The 23,569-nt window shown below is 45.7% G+C and overlaps 1 protein-coding gene across 2 annotated transcripts in view; it reads left to right on the top strand.

Moving 5' to 3' along the window:
• The window catches only part of GAD1 (glutamate decarboxylase 1), a 38,734-nt gene that overhangs the window by 1,646 nt on the left and 13,519 nt on the right, over window positions 1-23,569 (top strand). For both annotated transcript variants that reach the window (XM_031451631.2, XM_031451630.2), the window contains exons 2-7: window positions 1-145; window positions 3,428-3,490; window positions 9,034-9,192; window positions 10,917-11,159; window positions 15,697-15,787; window positions 22,447-22,559. In XM_031451631.2, the coding sequence (XP_031307491.1) occupies window positions 64-145; window positions 3,428-3,490; window positions 9,034-9,192; window positions 10,917-11,159; window positions 15,697-15,787; window positions 22,447-22,559 (751 nt within the window). In that variant the 5' untranslated portion in view covers window positions 1-63. The remainder of the gene's footprint in view (window positions 146-3,427; window positions 3,491-9,033; window positions 9,193-10,916; window positions 11,160-15,696; window positions 15,788-22,446; window positions 22,560-23,569) is intronic.

Genomic DNA, 23,569 nt, shown 5'->3' on the forward strand with positions numbered 1-23,569 from the left:
CCTATTCCTGCGCCCAACCGGCCGAGGACCCCGGACATCAGAGGCCCCGGGACAACTGAGCTGATGGCGTCTTCGACCCCTTCCTCGTCCGCAACCTCCTCGAACGCGGGGGCGGACCCCAATACTACCAACCTGCGCCCCACAAGTAGGTCCTGCCCCAGTTTCCTATCAAATGGACTGCGGGGAAGATGGGGGCGCTGGGACGTGAGGCGGCAGCACTGGCGGAAAGGGAAGGGGGAGAGCCGCCCAGATGATGGAGGTTGGAAAGAAATGGGGCCCTGACCCAGGTTCCGACCAGAGGTCGTTCAACTGCCAGGGATGCTAGGCGATTCCAGGGCACTAAGAAAAAGGGAATCACGCAGGATCAGAGCGGCGGCGATCCTCCGAGGCTTAGCTGCGGGCAAAGGACGCTTGGCGAGAGTGTTGTTTTTGTTGTGTATGGTTTCTTTGCTTGGAGGGACGACAGGGGTCAGGGCACCGGGCGGTGTGAGGAGCCGGGAGTCTCAGCTGGAATAGAGAATTTTCTGTCTTCAGCTTTCGTTGAGCCGAGATCTGACTGCCCCCTCCTTTCTTCCTGCCTTGTGCTCGAAGTCTATAATCAGCGAAAATTTCGACGTTAATTGCAGCTTTTAGAAAACTCGGGTTCCCTAATTGCTTCAAATTTGCGTTGAGCTATTGATGAGTGAGGGAGAAGCCAGGGGTAAGAAAGGTGCATAAAACGGTTTGAAATCAAGCCTCGACATTTTAGACAATTACATTTCAGAGACAAAAAAAAAAAAAAAAAAAAAAAGCGGGCAGCATCCTGAGTGGCAAGAAGTAGGGAACCAGGAGGAGGCCAGAGCTTTGCCAGGGCTAGAGAGCAGCCCTCTCTTTCCTCCAGCGCCCAAGACCTGTCAGCAATTGACAAGTCCGGAAGAGAGAGGAAGAAAAGGGAAACCAGATGAAAGGTGGAGAGGTTAATGTTTCCCCACCTTTAGCTCCACGCGGCTCCGCAACCCATTTCCAGAATCTGTCTTTAATTCAGATTGATTTCCTACCTCTTTGTAGACGCGTGGCGATGAAGGAATTGTTTTCCTTTTTTCCGATTTGGTTTGAAATGTGCTCCCTCAAAATCTGTCAGCTCCAGATAGTAACAGCCCCAGAATTTCTGTGTAAAAGGGGCTTAGGGATGGTAGTGTGGTTAGAAAAATGGCTTATTGCTTTGCTTTTATGGCGCTTTATATAAGCTTGAGAAAACGTCAATTGTTCTCACCAGCGAAGACGGGGCGGGGGAGGGATGTTATCGGGTAAGCCCTCTATCCAACTCCTAGGTGTTGCCCTTGGCTTCCGGGCCAGAGGCCTTCTCTTAAATTCTTAGCCTACGTTCCAGTTCCCTTTGCAGCTCCCTCTCCCCGCTCCCCATGCAAGCTACAATTACCCACACAACAAAGAGGGGCTCGGGAGAGCCTCCAGCCTTGGTGGCACGTGAGCTGGGCACTGGCCACCAGAGCTGGCCAGAACAGACCAAGAGAAACAGGAGGCCTGCACGCCTTTGTCTGATGCTCTGGCCTTGATAGATTTCTTTTCCAGTCCTCTGCATGTTTCCCATCCCCTTTTTGATATCTGGCAGGGCTGGGCAGCCGTTTTGTTCACCCACCCTTGAGACCCACACCCCACAGCCACCCGCGCACCTACTTTCCAGAGGCAGCAAGCCCTTTGGAGCGCATGCGCCGAACCCTGGGTCTGAGACCCAGCAGAGGTGCTGACCTGAGTTCGCACACGACCTGCCGCACCTGGAAGCCGCCAAGGGGGAGGGAAAATAGCCAAGGACTCGGCCAGGGAAGAGCATGAAGCACCTGTACTGAGAACACCATCGCCTGCCCTCCAGCCCAGCCGGGGTGTGAGCATCTCCTAGGCTGCACACGCATGTCTGGCTGTCTACCCATTCTCGCCCTTCCTTGCAGACACATCCTCACCCGCCCAGCTGGCTCTGCTTCTCTGCCGCTCTAGGTCTCCTTGCTCAGTCCGCACAACCTTACTCCACCTTTTGCTCCAGCAATCCCCTCCTTCTTGCCCTTGGCCGCTCAATCTTTCCTACTCTCACTACCTCAAAGGGGGTCTCTCACTTCCTCTCCCTACCTCTCCCTTTCTTTCACTATAATCCTCAACTCTAAAAGGCAGTGCAGTGGATCTGAACTCTAATGCCATGGCTGAGTGACCTTGGAAGACTCCCAGCATCTCTGAGCCTCAATGTTTTTATTTGTAAAATGAGTCTCAGATGATGACTCCTCTTGTTTCATAGGGTTGTTATGAGGATTAGGTGAGACATTGTTTAAAATAAAAGCACTCTATGGGGTGGAAATAACTATTTAACTGCCAGGTATCATTATTAGGGTTTAGCTTTCACACCAATTTACTGTCTGTTGCAGGAACTCCATATGTGGCATGCTGTCTCACTGATGTCGGGCTATTTCTTCTCCCCGCTGTGGCTCTGTTGTGCCTCGGGTTTAATGGATGTCACTGTCCTTATCGCAGCCAACATCCGCGCCCTGCTGAAGGCACGGGCCAGGATGGGGTGGGGGATGGGAGTGATTGGAGGAGCCTTGTCTAAGGAATCCTAGGGGAATTTCACACTAGATCCACCACGCTGGAAGTTGAACCCCGGAGGCAGGATAGATGCCTAGGAGTCTGAGAATATGGCAGCGCCTGGGTCCGCGATTCAGACGCAGAGGATAAGTGTCCGGTTCCCTTCGCCTTCACCAGCTCCAGATCCGAGATGTCTGAGGGAAGGGTTAATGAGGGGCAGGTTGGGAAGAGAGGGCAGGCGATGAGGACTGGAGGCATACTGTTGTCTTACCGACTCCCCAGTCCCACTGAAGAGCAGCCATGCGAGCCCGATCATCTAGTCAAATACTATTTTTCACCCAATTAATTTCTGAACTCTTCCGCGACCCCATTTCATGCCAGTTTATTTTAAGCTGCCACTCGGCTGGAGACCCGCCAAGAAATTATGAGATGTGTTGATCCCAGATGTCTCTGTGTTCCCTTTCCGGGCCGCTGTGGTCGCCCTTCGAGTCTTCGGGGTGGAAACCAAGGGACAGAGCCCGAGGGTCGGTGCTGAGTAACTCGAGGGTCCCGGCCTGGCCCTTTGCATGTGGGGTTAGCCCTTGGCTGCTACTCCACAGGGGCCGCTCAGAGGCAAGGCCGGGTCTCTGGGTTCGCGGCTCTCAGAGACATTGTTCTGTACCCAAGGTGGGAGCAGGAAGGGCGTGTGGTAGGGCCTTGGAGGGCACAAGTCTGTCCATCGGCCCGAAGATCTGGGTCTTCGTTCCTTTTGGGAAAGAGCTTCTCAATGAGGCGCACTGGCGAAGACCTGCCCTCATCCTCCCCAGAAAACCTTTGCCCCGACGGTCCGACCCTCACTGATGGCACCTCTCTTGCCTTCTAGCGTATGACACCTGGTGCGGCGTGGCCCACGGATGCACCAGAAAACTGGGGCTGAAGATTTGTGGTAAGTGAAAGGGCCCGCTGGGGCCCCGCAGCGAGGCGAGGCGAGCGGGCTTTGTTGGTGAAGAAGAGTGGGACTTAAGCGGAAGGGGATCCTGGCTTTTGGGTCTGGTTTCCTATAAGGTGTCTACAGCCCGGACGCCAGGCAGAGACGCTCGTCTACTGGCCTTGACCCTCCTCTGCCCTCTCCTGAAGCGCCCGCGAGGGACCTTTCCCACTGGAGTCCTGCGCTTCCGTGGGGCTTCCTGGCTGGGCGCGAGCACAGCGCTCCCGCGTGACAACCCCGCTCTGGGGCCGTACCGACCCATGCGTTCCGCCTGCGCTTCCCGAAGGTGGTGTAAAACGGCCTGGCTTTCCTGGAGAGCAGGCCCAAGGCAAGATATCCGCCTAAGACCGTGGCCGACACGTTGTCCCCCTTCCCTCTCCACCATCGCGCGTTGCAAGTGGCCTTCTCGGCTGGAGGTTTTTGACGTCCGTCGAAATGCGTTCAGATTTCGTTCTTTGGGGCCTTGGCGGCTAAGAGAAACGATTGCCTGCAGCCCTCGTGGCCTGCCTGGAGGAGGTGCGGGCGGCACAAGCTCGAGGGTTTGCCGAGCTTGCCTTTGAAGGAGAGGAAGGAAGGGAAAGAGGGCAGGCGGGGGTGTGAGGCCGCAAGAGGGAAAGGGGGTATCAGGCACGACTTACCAGAGAGGAAGGAAAATAGATCTGGGAGCTGGAGAAGAAAAAGAACTGCTTTCTGGAGACGTGAGGGTCAAAATGAAAACGCCCAAGGGGTGCATTTTTTTTTAAAGGAAAAAAAGGAGATTTGTTCGAAGGGATACAGCTGAGTGGCTCCGGCTGAACAATGAGGACTCGATTTCCTTGCTACATTTCACCGTCTAAAATCTCTAGCCTTATCGGGCCAGAAAATACGGACGTCCCTGGGCAGGGGGTGGAGAGGCGGAGGAAGATTAACGAGGGGCTTATTAAAAGGCCATCCGTCAGCTGCTGCGCGCGGGAGATAGCGGCGGAGCAGGCGCTGGGCACGCCTGCCCAGCCCGGGAGCGTCCGAGAGGGCGGGCGAGCCGGTGGTCTCTGGGCCAGATCGTCCCAGCTGCCCCGCTTCCCGGGGCCCCAGGGCGGCGGCAGTTTGTGGCTGGAGCGAGAGGGGTTCTTTAGCAGCTTTCGGGGGTCATCCTTCCTCCTCCGCTTTGCCACGCGACGCCCTCCCCGCGTTTCTGGGGCTCGGTCCCCTCGATCCCGGAAGCAGCATTTACGGTGAGAAAGGGCTGCTCAACTCCTAGTCCGAGCTGTTTTACAGGGAAAGCCCAGCCCCGCGGCGGGGTGGCCCCGAGCTTCGACCCTCTCCCCAGCACGCGAGGTTCGTGGGGCCAGGCTGGGGCCGCGTCCCCGCGCGGGGGCAGCTGGCGGCAGCCGAGCTTTGTTCTATAAATAGCCCCCTCCCCCAGCCGCCATTCCCAGCTTAATGGACCGTTTAGCGCCAGGTCCCTTTGGCGGCCGCGGCGCTCGGCTTCAGCAGCCGTCATTGTCTTGCAGCCGGGCAAGCAGAACTGAGCGAGCCCCGGGCGCCCGACGCGGTCGAGGACAGGGTGGAGGAGGCTCGGGGTGAGGGCTGCTTTCCCCGCGGTCCTAGCCCTGCCTGGCAGGCAGCCTTCATCCATCCGCATCCCCGCCTCCTGACCTCGGCCCAGGGAGGTGCCTCCTGCCTCCCCTACTGCAGGTCCTGGAGTCCCAGAGAAGAAAAGGTCTAAACGTCCCAAAGAGAGACACACCCAAAGTATCCCTAAAGGGTAAAGGGGCAGGAGCTTCCCCTGGGCCCCGGAATAGGGGAACAGAAGTTTGCATCAGCTTCCCCTGAGGGTGAGTTCTTGGGCATTTGGGGGCTACCACCCTGGGGGAGTTTCTTCTGCTTCTACCCTACTCCCCGACACTACTTTCAGGAAAGTTGCGACACCTTTGACAGGTAGTGTGTTAAGGGGAAGTTGTCTTCTGCTAAAGGCAGGTTAGGAGGCTCCACATTAGCGTTTATTTTCCATACTTTGGGCCAACTCAGGCTTTCTCCGTTAATTTAGTTCCCAAGACAAAGTGCAGTCTTTGGTTTTGACCTGAATCCACAGGCCCCTCCCCTCGTCCACACAGATACCTTCATCCCTTAATCCCAGACCTTCATGACCCTCTTGACCTGACACTATCCAGATTGGTTTGACCTTTCACCTTAAGGTAGCTGAGGGACTAATGGTCATCTCACTTCCAAATTCATTGCCCCGAGTGACCCCCACTAAGCATCTTCAGTGCCTTGAATTTTGATTCAACCGCTACCCACTCTCCTATCCCCTCTCCTGGATTGCCCCCTCCCCTAGGAGAATAAAGCTGCAAGGAAGGCCCCAGGTCTCACCAGTGGAACTCTTTGCTCTGGGAGCAGAATCCCCTGGGAGAGCAGTCGGCCAGAAGAAACCCAGGGTCTTGCCAAGAGGTAGAATGGGATGGCTACAGGCATGATGGCATGACCTAAATAGAAGAGATGTAGGGAGCCCTCAGTTCTGGCTCTGGACTCTGCTAACTTCCCAGTGTGTCCTTTGGCCTCAGTCACTTTTTTATGCAGAGGTCCCAAACTGGCTGCCAGTTACAGCCCTTGAGCAGTTTTATTTAGCCTAGGCAGTGTGTGTATGTGTTTGTATGTGTGTGTTTAACTTTGTATCAGTTGCCAACTTTTTAACAGAGAAAGACTTCAAATACTCTATATCTATGGCTTCTCGTGAAGTTTAAAAAAAAAAAAGGTTTGGGGAGAGGAGATCTGGCAGGGTACTTTTAGCCCAGAAAAATCAGGCAAATAGCCCCTTCCTCTAGGGAGATGCAACTCCATCCTACAGCTAGGTGAGCCAGAGCAGGGGGGTTGCACTTCGGTCCTCACTTGCCCCCTTGGGCATGTGCCCTTACACCAGGCACAGCTCCAAGCCTCACTTGGAAACAACTGGCTTGAGCTGGTGCTCTCCAGTTCTTCACACTTACAGCCACTCACTGGTCTGATTAGGCCTTTAAGTTGGGGGCAGCAGTGAGGAACCAGCAGCAGGATCCTCCCTTGGCCCAGAGGTTGAGTCATGACTTGCAGCCTTGCCTCCTATTCATCACTGGAAGCTAGGCAGGGCTACAACTTGACCAAAGCCAACTGAGGCTTCAGCTCTCCTCTGCTTGCCTCTTTGCCTCCTAAGAATGTTGAGCTAAGTTCCCAGTTAATCACAGGCTTAAACCAGGTCCTCATAGCTGAGATGAAGAGCCAGAAGGGAGTACAATCAGCTTCAGTCTCAGGGACCTCTGTTTCCAGGACCCCTTGTTTGCCAGGGAAGTTGTCAAAGTACAGACCTCAGTATCATCCACTATCCCGTCATCCTTGGGCGAAGCATCCAATTCCTTCCAGAGCCTCTCAGAGCCCAGAGAGGACTGGGTCATTTCCCTTTTATTGAGGCTCCCAATATTTTGGAAAACAGATACCTTCTGAAAAAGTTATTCCAATAATAATATCCATTTAGTGTTTATATTAGCTAATTAATGGTTTTTAACACAAATTATAATTTAATGTAAGTATGTTATTCATAAGACAATTACAAGATGTAAAAACACTGATTCCTAGAGCATTTCAGGAAGTGTGTCCAGGAATGGGATTCAGGTTTAAAGTTGTGTCATAATTGTCATTTCCGTTCCTATCAGGACACCTCTGGGAACGCCTGTGTCAAAACCTCCTTTGGAGATTAATATCCAAAGCCCAAATGGAAGTCCTTTCTCAGAGGAAAGGAGTTGCTAAGGGCTTTCAAGGCAGAGAGACTTAAAACTTTGCCAGAAGTGAGTCCAAGCCTGCCAGAGATCAGAGATCGAAAGAGCAGGCATTCAGCTAGGCAGGACCTCACCTCCATCAGAGCACATGGATTTGATCTTTTTAGTGTGGCAGCATTCCACAGCTCCCTGTTCTGGGCACAGGGGAGCAATCTCACTCAGGAGCCAGGGAATCCTGCATCCATCCCTCTGGTTAATGAGTGCAGACTCCTGGTTTTGGACTCTGGGGATTTGGAGGAGGAATTCAGAATGTAGGAGAAGAGGCGAGGGAGAGGATAGACCACCCCAATCTTTATATCCAAGTATGGAGCTCTATTATGTCCCCCTCCTGATATCCTTTAGGGCTTTTGTGGTAAGTTTAAAAGGTGCTGGGAACAATGAAAGGCCTGATGTCTCTGCCTTCCTATTCTTCCCTCCAAAAATAGACCCTGCTCCTGTGTGTGTGGGAGGATTCTAATCGCCGCAGTCTTCCCCTGCAGCCCTCCTTCCTCCACCCCTCACCACTGAACTGCAATCCTGGGGAAGTAAAGCCAAATTCCCCAGATTAACTTGTCTCTCCTCCAACCTCTGGGACTTTCCTCCAAGCCTGCCTTGTGATGTGCATGACTCCCCAAGGACCTTGGCATCTACAAAGACAGCTTTGGGGTCACTGAGGAGTTTAGAACTTTCTTTTTTTTCAGGGTGTTGCATTTCAGGCTAAGATCAAGGCTGAACTGGAGAAGATGCTGAGGGAAGGAGTGGGTCCAGAGGGGACGGGTGGGTGGAGGAACTGAGGCAGGGAATGTACTCCTAGTTGGCAGTCTCCAGCCCTTTTGGGTTTGCTGCTGGTGCTGTTTGCAGCTCGTCTCAAGTTGGAGAGATTTCCACTCCTTCTGAGGGCCAGAGTGGAGGTGCTTTAAAGCCTACTCTGGGCTCAGAGGTCAACTCCGTGGAGTTCTTGGATGGCTTTCTAGCTTCACTATGTTGTTGGTCACCATCTACCAAGCTATAAGCTCCCAGAGAAGAGGGGATCAGTCTCATTTATCTTCATCTGCCCCATCCTAAATGCTTAGCAAAGTCCTTTTCCACAGTAGGTGCTCAATCAGTATTTCTAGAATTAAATGTCACCACACATAAAATTTTAGGCTTTCTTGTCTCTTTCCCCAATACCTTTATTCAAGGAGAAAGGGTGGTATAGGAAAAACTGCACTTTAGGTTTGGGTCCGAAAAATTAAACTTACATTCAACCCTGGTAGCATTTATGTGGTGCCCAAGGAAAGAAACTTCCCCAATCCTCAGTGCTGGTCCTCACTCCCTCCCTCCCTCTGCTGGTCCTCACCCCCTCCTCCCTCTGGTTGCACAGCCCATAAACCCAGTGCTGGCAGCATCCTCTCCGTTTGCGTCCCTTCCCTTAAAACCCCATCCTGGGGCTGGTTACTGGAGTGGAAGCTGTCCAATTGACTTAATTCTGCATTCACTGTCATGTTCAGAGAGGAGAATGGGCTTCGCTTACTGTTTTTCTCTCTTGCATGACTGGGTCTGTGCCACTGATGACACTTGGCACTGCCCCCTCCCCGCCTGAAGGCGAGCAGTGCCAGAGCCCTTGTATATAAAACAGACACTCAGTGGCTTCTCAGGAGATGCGAGAACCCTGTTTGGAGAGCTGACCTGGGCCAGCAGCTGACCCTCCAAGGATGGGAGTTTGGTGCACTCCCTCTGACCCAGCTTCTTGTGCTACAGGCTTCTTACAGAGGACCAACAGCCTGGAAGAGAAGAGTAGGCTTGTGAGTGCCTTCAAGGAGAGGCAGTCCTCCAAGAACCTGCTTTCCTGTGAAAACAGCGACAGGGATGGCCGCTTCCGGCGCACAGAGACCGACTTCTCCAACCTGTTTGCTCGAGGTAGTCCCCAGCCCCAGCCCCATCCCTATCCAGTAGGTTCCTTATTTGAATTTCTTGACTTTTTCCTGAAATTTTGCTTCTTTGACCAAAAATATCATTACTCTCTTTGAACCATCACAAAACTGCTTTTCCCATATTTGAATAGAATATACTCCCTCCTTCCTTACTTCCCATGTCTCCAACATTTGAGAGCTGAATGAGGGCAATCAGAACAGTCAACTCTAAAGACACTTGTAAAGACAAACATAGATTCATAGCATCTCAGAATCCAAAGAACTTTCATAGAAAAAAATCCAATGATCCGTTAACATTTATCCTCCAAGGTGGTGGCAACAACCACCACAGAATCACCCTGTGGGAAGCTGTGTAACTGGGCTTCATAACGAAGCACTGTCCTAAAACTCGATTTCTTTTTGGAAATCTTTCACTCATTACTGCTGCCCCTGCAACGTGGTCTCAGGCAGTGCTTTCCCGGGCTTTCCCAACCAGCTCAAAGGTAAACCCACCCCCACTCCTTCCCATGAACTCCCCATAAGTCATGGAGGCCAGACCAGAACAGTCAACAAGACTCACTAAACCTTGGAGAGATAATCCAAGAAATAGACACAGAGCCTCCTATACAGACAGTCTGTTTTTGAGTAATGGCTTACAACTTCATTTTGGGGTCCCCTACAGCTTTCCTCCCCAAGCCTGATTCTGCCTAACAGAGGCTGGAACCCAAAGTCCCCTCCAGGCATCCCAAAGTCCAAGCCCAAAAGGATAAGGTCAAGAGAGAGGCAGGAGCTCCCTCTCCCACCTTCCTGAGCCCCATCTTCTGGTTCTAGTTTTCTGTCTAAAGACACCATAAAGAACCATCCTCTTTAGGGGGACCTCAGCCTCTACTCACAGAGGCCTTACCCTCCACCAGCAGCAGATCAAGCACATCATAACATCAAACCAAAAGCCCAGTACCTGAACCAGATGTAGAGGCACTCACCTGGAATTGGGGGAGGCAAGACAGAAGCCCTGTCCATCACATGCCTCACAGGTACCCTGTCAGCCTGCAAATGGACAACAGCATTGACAGGCTACTCATGGATTCTTGAAGCACTTTTTTTTTTTTATTGAAGTATAGTCAGCTTACAATGCTGTGTCAAATTCTGGTGTACAGCATAATACTTCAGTCATACATATGCATATGTATATTCATTTTCATATTAGGTTACTACAAGATATTGAACATAGTTCCCTGTGCTACACAGTATGAACTTGTTTATCTATTTTATATATAGTAGTTAGTACCTACAAATCTCAAATTCCTAATTTATCCCTTCCCACCCACTTCCTGCCCTGGTAACCATAAGTTTGTTTTCTGTATCTATGAGAGTCTGCTTCTGTTTTGTAAATAAGTTCTTTTGTGTCTTTTAGATTCCACATATAAGTGGTATCATATGGTATTTTTCTTTCTCCTTCTGGCTCACTTCATCGAAGCACTTTTTTAATGATCATTTCTGAGCAGCCTAACTATTAGAAACAACTTTCTATGTATGCAATATATGCAAAGCTGCCATGCATATGCATACGTGCATTTTTCTGGGGAGATGGTACATCAGATTCTCAACGTGCATACATATCCTGAAAGAAAATTAGGCCTATAAAGATATTATGGCTATTGGGGATTTCTAAGCCGAAGAAATCCAGGTAGGAGTCATGTTATAACCACTCATTGGCTATTCCCCCTTCAGATCTGCTTCCAGCTAAGAATGGGGAGGAGCAAACTGTGCAATTCTTACTGGAGGTGGTGGACATACTCCTCAACTATGTCCGCAAGACGTTTGATCGCTCCACCAAGGTGCTGGACTTTCATCACCCCCACCAGCTGCTGGAAGGCATGGAGGGCTTCAACCTGGAACTCTCTGACCACCCCGAGTCCCTGGAGCAGATCCTGGTTGACTGCAGAGACACTTTGAAATATGGGGTCCGCACAGGTAAGGGTGAGAGCCAAGTGGACATGCAGTGGCAACCTTGCCCCGTGTCGGACCTTTGCCAGTTGTGAGGATGGCAAAGTCATGTTGAAGGAGAAACACAAGCCCTGTTAAGGGAAGGCAGCAGAGCGCTCCTTGACCACAGGCCAAGCAGAGGCAGTGGCATCTGGGGGAAGGCCCAACCCAGGCAAAAGCCCGTCATCATTTATTGTTGTAAAAATAGATTTTAAAGATAAAGCTCCATGGTGCCATGTCAAGTCTGTATAAAGAGTTTTCATTCTTGGTTTTAGGTTGTTCACAACCTAAAGAGAGCAGAATGACCCATCACTACTTCTTTTCTCTCTTCCATTTTCATATCCTTCATTCGGATAAATCCTACCCTTGCCTGTCCCTGAAACTGGGGAGAATTGGGCCCATTTCCTTCCCTTTCTATATTAGTTTCCTAGGGCTGCTATACAAATTACCACAAACTGGGTGACTGAAAACAACAGAAATGTATTCTCTCACAGTCCTGGAGGCTAGAAGTTCAAAATCAAGGTGTCTGCAGGGCCACGCTTTCTCTGAAGCCTCCTGGGAAGGGTCCATCCTTGCCTCTCACAGCTTCTGGTGGTGGCAGGAATTCCTTGGCTTTCCTTGGCTTGTAGATGCATCACTCCAATCTTTGTCTTCACTTTCATATGACATTTTCCACACGTGTGCCCAAATCCGTCTCTTCTTTGGATTAGGGCCAGTCCTTATCCAGTATGGCCTCATCTTAGCTTGAATACGTCTGCAAAGACCCTGTTTCCAAATAAAGTTACTCAGATGAACACTTGAACCTATCTTTTACAGGACACAATTCAACCCACAAAACCTGCTATTGGTGAGGCCCAAAAGTTACACACGTCCACACCCTTTTCATTCTATTCCGTCCTCTGGAGTTTAGACACACTGAGGTACCAAATCATATCTCCAATGGGGGGGGGGGTTGCTCTGGAGAATGCCCTCTTGCCTCCCTGTCATGTTATAGGAACCCTCTCTACTCAGCAATCCTGGCCAAAGAGGTTACTTTCCAATTGCCTCAAGTTCAAGGACTTTGGGGATCTCTGTCTGGCTCTTTCTAAGCCTAGGGATAAGAGGTGGGTTGTTGTTGTTTTTTTTTTTTTTTTCGATCTCCCTGCTGTCTTTCCCCACTGCAACCTGGCTTTCCTGAGCTCTAGGGTAGACTGATCTGCAGAAATTGGCAGGCCATGGCATAGTTGTCACCACAGGGGAGGCCCTGAGGCCATGACCAGGAGCCCCTTGTGCTTTTTGCTTTCTCCCTCCTTTATTATCCCACTCACTCTTCCTAGTCATTTGGTAATATGACAGGGGAGATTGTGGTAATAGAGCTGAGCAAGACTATTGGATGTCAAAAACAAGTGTTATAATGAAATAATAAGGCTAGCCAAAAAGACATTTTTAAATAAGGAATCCCAAACAGCTTTTGAGGTCTGCCAACACCACTGAAATAAGTGTGGCTTCCTTGAATAACTGCAGGATGGACAAGGCACAATTATCTTACAAAGCCTGTGTTGGATTTTGAAAGAAAAGCATTCTCATCAATTTAGTTACATCTCATCTTGTAACTCACCTACATCTGATGGCTAACCTGTTCTGATGGAGATCAAGTAGTGTTATTTACTGGGGGGAAAAAAGAGAATTCTCCATGTGTGCTTTAGCTTAACTAGCTTTGGTCCAGTATTTTTTATTTTGTCAGTTCTCAGAGAGATGAGACCATGTAGTTTTATCATTAAAGCTCAGAATACTGTTGCCCTACAAAAAAAAACATGGATTTGTCATAAAAGCAACCCATATTGCCTACAAAGCTGAAGTATCACATGGTGAGAGAAGCATGGACTCTTAGAGCACAGTGTGTAAATGCACTTAGATATTTAGCCTGCAGACATTCATCCCTGTTCTTCAAAGCAGCCTCTGGAAGCAAATAATTGCATTTACAGAGTTCGTAATCTTCAGGCATTGTGAAACCTGCATCTTTGCATGTTGACCCTGGCAAAGTGTACTGTTGCTGCCCACGTGAAAACACAGTTCCTGGTTACTGGTCTGTAGTTTAGATGTAGTTACTGGAGGAACAGAGTAAACCCACATGTATTCCACATGGTGGAAAAAAACCTTTTAATGGTATTAATGCTCAGCAAAAATAATGAATCGGGTTTTAGTATGAAAACCTACTGATCTGGGTACAGTCTGTGGAGGGATGATGATAGCATTTGGAAATTTCCTTAAAAACTAACAAAGACTTCTGACAAAGGAACCAGTGTATATAGATTCTCCATGAACTTAGACAGCAGTCAGCCCTCAGTCACAGTAGATATGCCAGCTTCCTTATTTTCCTTTTTATCATCAAAATTTTAAGCTTGTACAGGAGTAAAATAGTAGAATGAATCCCATACACTCAACGCCGAGCTTCAACTGTTATCAGCTCTTGCCAATTTTGCTGCACCTGTCCCCCCACCTGCTTCCCTCTCTTCTACATTATATGGAAGCAGATCTCCAATATAATATTATTTCAATCATAAATATTCTTCACCCTCAAGGACTCTTTAAAAAATACACTATCATTGGTATATCTGAAAAAAACACAAAATTTATAGTTCCTTAATATCAAATTGTCAGTGTTCAAATTTCCAGTTGTCTCAGAAATGTCATAAATGTTTTATTTTGTTATGGCTTGAGTCACAATCCAAATGAGTCCCCCACATTGCGGTTGCTTAATAGTCTCTTAATCAAGAGTTTTCCTTCTCCATGTCTCTCGCTCTTTTTTTTTTTTTTTGAAGTTTATTCAAAAACTTAAAAAAAATTTCTTTCTCCCTCTACCTGACTCTAAGCCATGTGCTGCTCAGTACCACATGTGTCATCTGTTACTATTTTCATTGACTATAGAGAGTTGAAATTGAAACTAGGTCATTTTGTTACTTGGTAGAAATTCTGGTATAAGATTTGGGGTATTAGGCTGAAGCCATAAGAAAAAAATAAGAAAAGTAAGGGGGGACTTTGTCCTTTATATTTTAATAGACAATGAGATCTGTTTGACTTTTGTTTGAGGGTATCTATGTCAGTCTATCTTTGTCCATCTTTTGCCTCTGCCATGCAGCCTGGTTTTGATACATTGTCAAATAGTGATTGCATTTATTTATGATTTTCTTAAAACAATGTCATTGAAAGTTTTCAAGTGGGTATTGCATATATAATAGTAAACAGATTTCAAGAAAATTAGTCATGTTGTAGGAGATCTCATAGATTTTATTGGCAATGAGCAGAGTAGAGTGAACAAACTAAGCTATTTGAGTCGTCTATATGAATGTCTGGAATCTGGCCTTGTGCTTACACTAAGCTACTGTTTATGCTTCTTTTATTTTTTCTAAAGATCAGTATTATTTCTGGGCAACTCTTGAGGTGCAGGGATTGGTATATTCTGATAGAAGAAATCATCAGCCAGGTGTTCTGAATGAGTTCCCATCATATGTAGAGAAAGACAGACTTCCTCAGAGAGGAGACTGAGATCAGGAACATTCAAACATCAGCTCTCTGACAGTTTTTTCAGAGGCAAAAGCAATTTCCACTGGAAACACAGCAGTCAGCATATCTTTCTAACACCAGTTCTCTGTCACACACCCCTAGATAATCTATTGCGTTGACTCCTTCATGACAGTCAAGCCAAGCCGGCTAATGTGAGGTTGAGTCTTCTGTGAACGCCAAGTTGGCCAAAACTTGGCAATAACCCTGAATTTGCTGAGAACAAAGACTGATAAAGCATAGAGTAGATTGAAAGGGCTTAGAGTTACATAATAATAACAATTATTCTACCAACAACTCAGCGAGTGAATGAGGCTGTGTCTGCCCCTGTTTCACAGAGCAGATGCCAGGTCATCTCAGCAATAAATTTAGCTTGTCAGCCACCTTATCATACATGGGCAGGGCACACCAATGCTTGATGTTGCATTTGACTGACACGGAGACCCAGAGAGTGATGGCAGGCCCTCCGCATCAGCCTCAGGGCTGGCACTTTCCCTGGGCTTGGTTTGGTCCACAGAGCCACCAACCCACTCTGAGGCCTGCAGCCTCTCCTCCTCCATCAGTAAACCTTGACTTGGGGATTAACTCCTTGAGATGTTAAATTAAAACTGGAAACATTATGGAGAAAATCAGGATCACCATATCCTGATCTATAATTTAAAAAATAAATACAACAGAGGAGTTCATATGGAAATCAATAAAAAAAGATACCAGATTGTTTGTTTTATAACATTGGATTTTGTTTTTAATTTCAAAGTATTATGCTGTAGAAACATACAAGTGGGGAGGGGGACACCCTCAATGCTAAAGGTTGGTGTAGGGTGGGTCAACCTGCCCTTCCTTCTCCAATATTCTTGGGCAGTCCTATTAGACCATTGGGATGGAGGTCCCATCATTGTGGCCTAATGGAGTGGACATTCTGCTTTGAAGATAGCTTCAAAAATCTGGGTTTGCCTTGATGCTTGCCTGTTACTCACCTCTCTAGGTCATCCTCGATTTTTCAACCAGCTCTCCACTGGACTGGATATCATTGGTTTAGCCGGTGAATGGCTGACATCAACTGCCAATACCAATATGTAAGTCCCCCATATTATTTTCACATAAGCAACCATGGTGTATGAGTATGGCTTATTGCACTAGAAGTCCAATTCCAATGGTTCTATAATAATTTTATTACAGGTTCCCTAGTCATCTTTTCCTATAAAATATTTTAGGTTTATCATAGTTCTGAGTTAATCGTAGATACTTGATAAAATATTTTTTAATTGAATAATACAATTTTATAAGAGCATCATCATGAGAAGTAATAACTCTAGCTTTCAAAATTTAGTGTGCAGCTTCATGTTAAAAGACTCCATATTTCTTAATGATATAGTTAAAGAGGTCATCTTTCAGGGTATGATCTTGGTCCATTTTCCCATCCAAGCATATCGGTCCTTATCATTTAGGTCCTATTTTCTTCATGATTAAAGCTGCCAGAAAGCCACAAATCAATGTGATCAACCTATTGCTTAACTAAAAATTCCAAAACAAAATTCATGTTTTGATACATTATATATTCCTTTCAAAATACGTGATTTTTTTTTCTGAATTTGACATTTTTTCCCATACTTATTTGAGTAGGCAAAGCCTTTGTTTCTATGTTCTTGTAAATTTACATGAAACTGACTCTAAGGTCCTGGGAATGGGAGGGGTGGGTGTACAGGTACTACCTGGGTAGTCTTCCGGCAGTCATCCCAGTTTCTTCTACATACACGTGCCATCTTTGGAGATAGGACAGGTTACAGGCTGATGGAGGGTCATCATAGCCTACTGAGTACTGTCTTTTTTTCAACAGTATGATAATGTCTTATCACTATACAGCCAGAGATGGTACCACATTCTATGAAAGTTCCAGGGGGAAATAATAAATTAAGTTATTTTGCAATAATTTAAAAACAACTACATAAGAATTATATGAGTTTTAGTCACTGTGGAAATATTTAGAAAATAACCATCCACATTTTAAGTTTATGGTAAAGCAGATTTGAAAAATGAATTTAGGTGAAAGGGTGGTATTGTTTGAAATGAGAAATTCCGTTTGACTGCAAGATAGAATGTAAGTTATTAAAGTAGAAGTATTCTGTTTTTCTTAAAGAATCTACTACCGGCCACAAAACCTGAAAGGGCATTTAAAAATTATATATTGATTTGTGTGTGTCCCAAAGCTGTTTAATGCTGTGACTCAAATACTTAACTACATTCAGAGGAGTTTCTATTAATTAAGGAGTCCTGCTTTGCTAATTTAAAACAACAATGGCAAAATTTAAAAAGCAAATGTGACAAGTGAAGCCATTAGTGCTAAAGGCATAAAAAATTAAACTGGTTGAAAAACAAAATGATTTTCCTGCTCCCTGCTTGCAAGTCAAGATTAACTTCACAGTGTGTCCAGGTTGGGTCACCAAGGCTCTGAAGGGCCAGGAGGAATTGGGTCAAAGGTACAATTGCCTGTATGATCTCCTCGGATAAAAAACTCTTCTTTGCAAATCTTTACTGTATTACAGTTTGTGAAATAAAAATATATCAGTAAGCACAGACATTATAATATACTAATTATAACTTGAAAAAAGACACTAATGTTTAATTGGAACATCTCACACTAAGAAACCATTTTAATTAAATAAAATAAAGCTTTATTAAAAAAAAAAAACTTAACTATTTAGAAAATAAATGAGAAAAATAGAGTAGGACGTATATGCCCATTAATGCCCAAGTACCATTATTAATACAGGAACCGAACTCACCCAGTATCCTTAAGTGTGTATTCTGTAGGCCTCTTAGCTGATTTCCTAATACATAGAGCTCAATCTCAAGGTTAATAGAAGGAACTCACCCTGTTGAACCATTTATGACCACATATTTCCCTAAAAGGCTGTTCTTTAACCAGCAAGATCTCACAAATTGTCCTTTATCTGGTATGTGTTCATAAAATCAAGGTCCCTCACTCTTCACTTACCTCAGCTCAGCCATGAAACGCTAAAATATATTCCAGCCATCCGAGGTCAAGGCCGGCCCAACTAAATGGCACATCGTAATTGCAGCTGTCCCGACCAGTAGATATTTATGAAATACGATCCGATTCCAACAGATCGATTGTGAAGGTTATTTAAAATAGTGAAATAGTTTCTGTCAGTTCTAGAGACAAGGCATTGTCTGAAGAAGTAATAACTATTATGCAGAAATTGTTCTAAGCCACTTCCCCTGGAAGATCATGAAATGTGGCAGCACTGTCAAGTGCTTATGCAGAAATTTGCTCTCTTGTGACAGTTCATCCTCCAACTGGGAACAGTGTTCAAAACAAGCCTGGGAAAGAATGGCGAAAGGATCTTTTCTGGCAGAGGATTTAATTAGTGATACATTCATTTTTTTTTGACCTGCACAAATAATTGAGTTTGGGTGGTACTAGTAGTAGGGAATAACAACTATATGCCTCAGAACAGTCTTTTAAAAGAGCTGTCCAGTATCTTAATCTGAGTGGCGAAGTGGGAAGTGTCTGACTGTTACAATAGAAAGAACATTCATGTTCATGCTCTCACTCCTGCCTGGGCATGTAGCTTTGAGATAAACTCTTCCAAGCAAGGACTTAGTGATGATCCAAAGAAAACATCACCAATATATAGTTAGCCGTGGCATGTGCAGCTCTTTTCTTCCAAAATGGGGCCACCAAGCACAACTGTGCAGGTTGAGCAGTCCCCAGGTGTGAGCAACAGCCTACCCTCAAGCACCTGACGACAACACATAATCTTAGTGGCAAGGTCTATTACAGCTATTTGTTATCAGGTTATGATTTCAAGTATCTAGCCTTTTTTTTCATAGAATTACCCAAGAGAGATTTTCTATGGGTTATCTGTCATTTTATACTACTAGGTAGGTTGTTAAGAGGAGAACCTGCAGGAAATAGTTCTCCTTTGTCATAGAAAAGCAGCTGTGATGTAAAGGACTTAGAATTTTGGCTCTTAAAACATCCTAAATGTGAGATCTTCAAACAATTCAGTGAATTTCTCTGAACCTCAATCTATTCTTCAGAAAAATGGGTAATTATATCTACCTTACAGGGTGGTTCTGAAGACTAAAAAGGCACCCATCTTAAGTACCTAGTGTATTTGAGGTGTAGTGCACGCACCTAGGAAAGGCAGTCACCCCACAGGTCACTGTTGCCATTTGCTATCCCTCTCTTCAACTTCCCAACCCTTTTGTTTCCATCTCTCATCATCTCTGGACACCAGAGGGGCTCACTGAGCTCCCCCCTCAGGTGTGTTATCTTTTAAGGTAAAGATGGGCTACCCACCACATCTATAAGGAGGGAAAATCTAAGAGGAGCATCGAATTTGAGAGTCAACATAGAAAATTATTTCTTTTTCTCATTAAAGATGTTCCCGGTTTCGCAAGATCCTTGTGCTGTTTGGATCCATATTATGGCATGCGGCTCTTGTCTTCAAAGTGACCTCATGGTGCAGGCTGGCTGCTGGAGTTCTAGCCATCATTTATGAGTTCCAGAACTCAGGAAGGAGGGAGGGAGGAGGTAGGAAGGAAAAAGGAAGGAAAGAAAGAAAAGGAGGAAGGCAGAAGAACAAAAGGGGAATACACTCTTTCCTTCTAAGAAACTGCCTCAGAAGCTCCACACAGCATTTCTCATAGCACCTCTTTAGCCAGAACTTAATCCCATGGCCATACCTAGGAAGACGAGAAAATACAGTTTTGATCTGGATGAATTGCAACCCCAAATAAAGCTGAATGAAGTAAGGGAAAAATCATTGCTAGCAATCAGCAGATTCTGCCACAAAAAAAATTATAGCTTAACAACCAATTTGCCTTGATTTGGAGTGAATCCCTCTGGGAAGGTGAGTTGAACTACTAAAACAGGGCTGACTCACTGCCCTACTCAGAACATAGAAACTCTCCTTCAGTGTCACTCCATGAACATCCCTAACCTACTGTTTTTAAACCCTTATTTTCAATTCCATGTTCTTATGCTTCAACCTAGAGCTTTTGGCAGGTTTAGTTTCTTATCCTCTGACTCTGAAATGTCATCTTGTATGTACCATGACGTTGGCATCTGATCAGCTTCTTCTGAATCCATATTTGACCTTTGATCTCTTGACTTTATCCACTGTCATCTGTCACTTAGGGAAGGGGTACCTAACCTGGAGTCCCAGTTGCAAGAGGAGAATCTCCTGCAAGTATATACAAAATGAGATGCATATATCCTCATATTCTTCCTTGAGAGAGGGACCGTAGCTTTCTTTGGAGTTCCAAAGTTATCAGCGACCTCAATTAATTTAAGAACCACTGCTCTAGAGTGAACTGCAAGGCCTTCCCTAAGGCTTTGGGTGCAGGCAGACTCCCAGGATGAGAAGGCTAGGTCAGAGGAAGTATCGGGAACAGGGAACACCAGGTTAGCCCGTTTGTCAGGCCCAGCTGAGGATCAGCAGCCATGGAGCCACCTACCATCTTCCAAGAGAGGATGCCAGGACTAAAGTTACGAATCGGGATAAGCTTGTTGTTTGCTATGGGATAACTGGTCCTTCAGACCCAGGCATGGACTGTCAGATAGGATGCAGCTAAGGCCAAGAACCAGATGCTGGATTCATTCTAGTAAGCTTCCTCCTCAAGGTTGGAAATGGTGTCTTATAACATCCAGAAGCCACCTGGCAGAGAATAGTCATTCATTAAGTTTTGTTGAACAGAATTGAAAGAAAGGTTTAGGACTCAGGAATCTGACATAAATAAGGAACCTGAAATCGATGAGATCAGAGAGTCTTATGACAGAGCTCTCTAGACTCTTCCTCCTGATCCTGAGAGTAATGGCCATGTTCCTGGTCCTTAGGTAGGAGACTAATTCATGCAAACCTGGGACTGATGGATTCAAATCATGAAGTGGCCCAGCCCCCTGGCTTTCAACCCCATCCTTTCTCCCTTCCCCATGTGGTTCCTGCACTGACTTGACTCCAGTCCAGCTTCCATCCTGTCCTTGATAAGGTTCTGATATTATGGTATGTGATTCTGTTTGTTCCTTGCCTTACCCTAGAGACCCTTCTCACCTTGTACTGTGAGCCTCCAGCACACACACTGCCACCAGTACCTCTTCACCACGCAAACACTTTTGCCATTCCAACATTTCCAACAATCAGGGGCACTGTTGATAACACATTTGTTCAAGAGTGGTTAGAACCACATCGTGAGTTTGCCCCCTTGGTACCCTCAGCAGCACAGGCTAAACCAGGAATCCTTCTCTTCTTCTTCCTTTATCAGGCCATCAGACATGAGGGAATGTTGGTTGCTACGGTGATGGGGCTCAGAGCAGAACCAAAGCATGATTGTGACCTCCAGAGGTGATGGTAACTGAACATATGATTTCCAAGGGTCTTCCTCCTAAATTTCAAGGGTCCTCCCAAGGAAAATGGATATATTCTTTTTTGGAAAACAGAACTCTTCTGCCAAAAGATACACCCCGAGGATCCGTCAGAATCTTTTTGTCCTCTTTTACCACCATGTGATTAATTTGAATGCTATATTTTTCTCCATGGTTAAAACTTAGGACCTTCACCTGTGTCTTAGGTACAAGTATTATCTCATCTTGCAAATAACTTTTCTAAGTCATTAAGCCAGCAAAAATTCCTGTGAGTCCTCAGCATTGGCATTCAGCCCAAACACCCTGACCAGTGATAAAGTCTCTCCATACCACTAGGCTGAGTCAATCCAGGAATCTCTCTTTAGCAAGCATGGTCTGAGGCGAGCCCACGGACTCTAATACTTAAGAAGGTCAAGCAAAAAGAAGAAAGACAAACAGCCTCATAGTCAGTAAATATCTTTTTGTTTTCTGGCTTAATTTTCTGAAGATAGACTTTCTTTGATTTCTCTGAAGCCCTATGCTTGGTACCATGGTCTTGTTTCAATGACTAGTCACCAGACTGTGCTTCTATTTTGAATTGTTTTGAGAAGAGGATGGCTTGCTACTTTTGAATCAGAAGACAAAGCTAACCTACCAGTGTATCTGATGCCCACAGTTAACTGTGTATGCCAGTTGACATTCTTCTTGAGTTTTTTTAATTGGTAATTAGAAAATCATCACTTATAATTATTCTTGACAGATATTGACTTCAGCGAATTATAGAAACATAGCTGTCCTGGGGGATTATCAGTAGAAAAACCATGTAGATAATTATATTGAAATCTTTAAAACCTGGGTCAATATTTCCAATTATCTTCACAGTTTACATTGTTTTTAAAAGATAGACTTTGGCTCTGGGTTTTATAGATTCTACACGTGTGAAATTGGTAGTCAGTTTTTTTTTTTTATTTTGCAAACCAATTTTATACAGAGCTTAGAATACATTTTTTTGATTAGCATTTGCATCATCCTATAATCTTAGAGGTGAAAGGGACCCAGAAGGGCATTTTCTTTCCTTCTATTTCTCTGGGTGGACCACATCTAAGACGTTCCATTCAGATAAGAGTTTGTTTTGTTGGTGAAGGATCACAGAGCCAGGTACTTCCACCACCTCTCTCGGTAACCCAGGCTGGTTTCTGATATTTTATGGATGGTGACTTAATGCATTTCCAGGAAATGAATTGCTTCAGTGGTTTTGAGCATCTCTTTTTAGAACCCAAGTACAAATACTAAACCAGTTATCTGTGTTCCTCCATAAGCGATTCGAGTGCTTTATTTTCATTCTTTTTCTTACCACCTTTCCAGGTTTACATATGAAATTGCACCAGTGTTTGTCCTCATGGAGCAAATAACACTTAAGAAGATGAGAGAGATAGTTGGATGGTCAAGTAAAGATGGTGATGGGATATTTTCTCCTGGTAGGTTTCTGTTCTCTTTCCCTGACTCTCCTCAAGGTTTGCAGCATGGATCTTTAAGAACACTAAACACAAAACGAGTTTGTGGAAGAATGATGACCTTAAAAATATGTGTTTTCAATAGCCCTGCCTTCCCGTCTTTGTCAGAATGAAGGCTAGGAAGACCGCTATGTTCTGTGTGGACTAACCAACAAAGGCTGTGCCCAAACCCACACAAACTGACAAAGGCTGTGTCTAAATCATGCTCAACAGCTCTGGTCTGTCAACAGCATTTGATGAACCTGGGGATCAGGGAATCAAGATCATCAATTGACTAATCCATGTCAGCCAAAATGGTGTATCTACCTTAAGTCTCTAGTTCAATATGGATACAATAAGAATCTCTAAAACAAGGGCAGATAATCTTTGAGGTAGGAAGGAGTTTGGGGTGGTGTCAGAGACAACGTGGTTGTGTACAAGGGGAAGAGAAAAAATAGGAATTGCAAGTAGGCAATTTAAGCTGTCCATGAATTTGCCTGCTTTAATGTCAGGTAATTGACACAAACATGGCTCGTTTGTGTTGGCCAGACATACCTGCTCACCTCAGTTCTCCTTGCATCTTTATTTAAGTAAACATGCATTTGGTTTTAATTTAATATACTTAGAGCTCTCCCAAATGACTCAATAACTCAGTTGGGCTGTTCTTTGACGAGAGTATCCAAGCAATGTCACTGTTTCCTTCCACAGGCTCTATTACTCTCTGTTTCTCTGTCTTTCTGACTCAGAGAAAAGATTCATCTTTGTTCAGTAAATAGATTGTGCAGAAAGTGGAAGCAGGAAGGTTGTAACTCACCTGTGTCTTTGCAGCCACTGCTGCTGCCATCTCTTATATTTCTGCCTAGACTTCAGGTGGAACAGGCACTGACGTATGTGAATCACCTCTACCTAAATTGCCTAGATGGCTTGGTAATGAGTGTGATTATTTGTATTTCCAAGGCAAAGGGGCCAGAGGGAAGCCCTGGCAACAGGGAGGC

The sequence above is a fragment of the Camelus dromedarius genome, chromosome 4 (genome assembly GCF_036321535.1).
Source record: "Camelus dromedarius isolate mCamDro1 chromosome 4, mCamDro1.pat, whole genome shotgun sequence".
NCBI lineage: Eukaryota > Metazoa > Chordata > Mammalia > Artiodactyla > Camelidae > Camelus > Camelus dromedarius.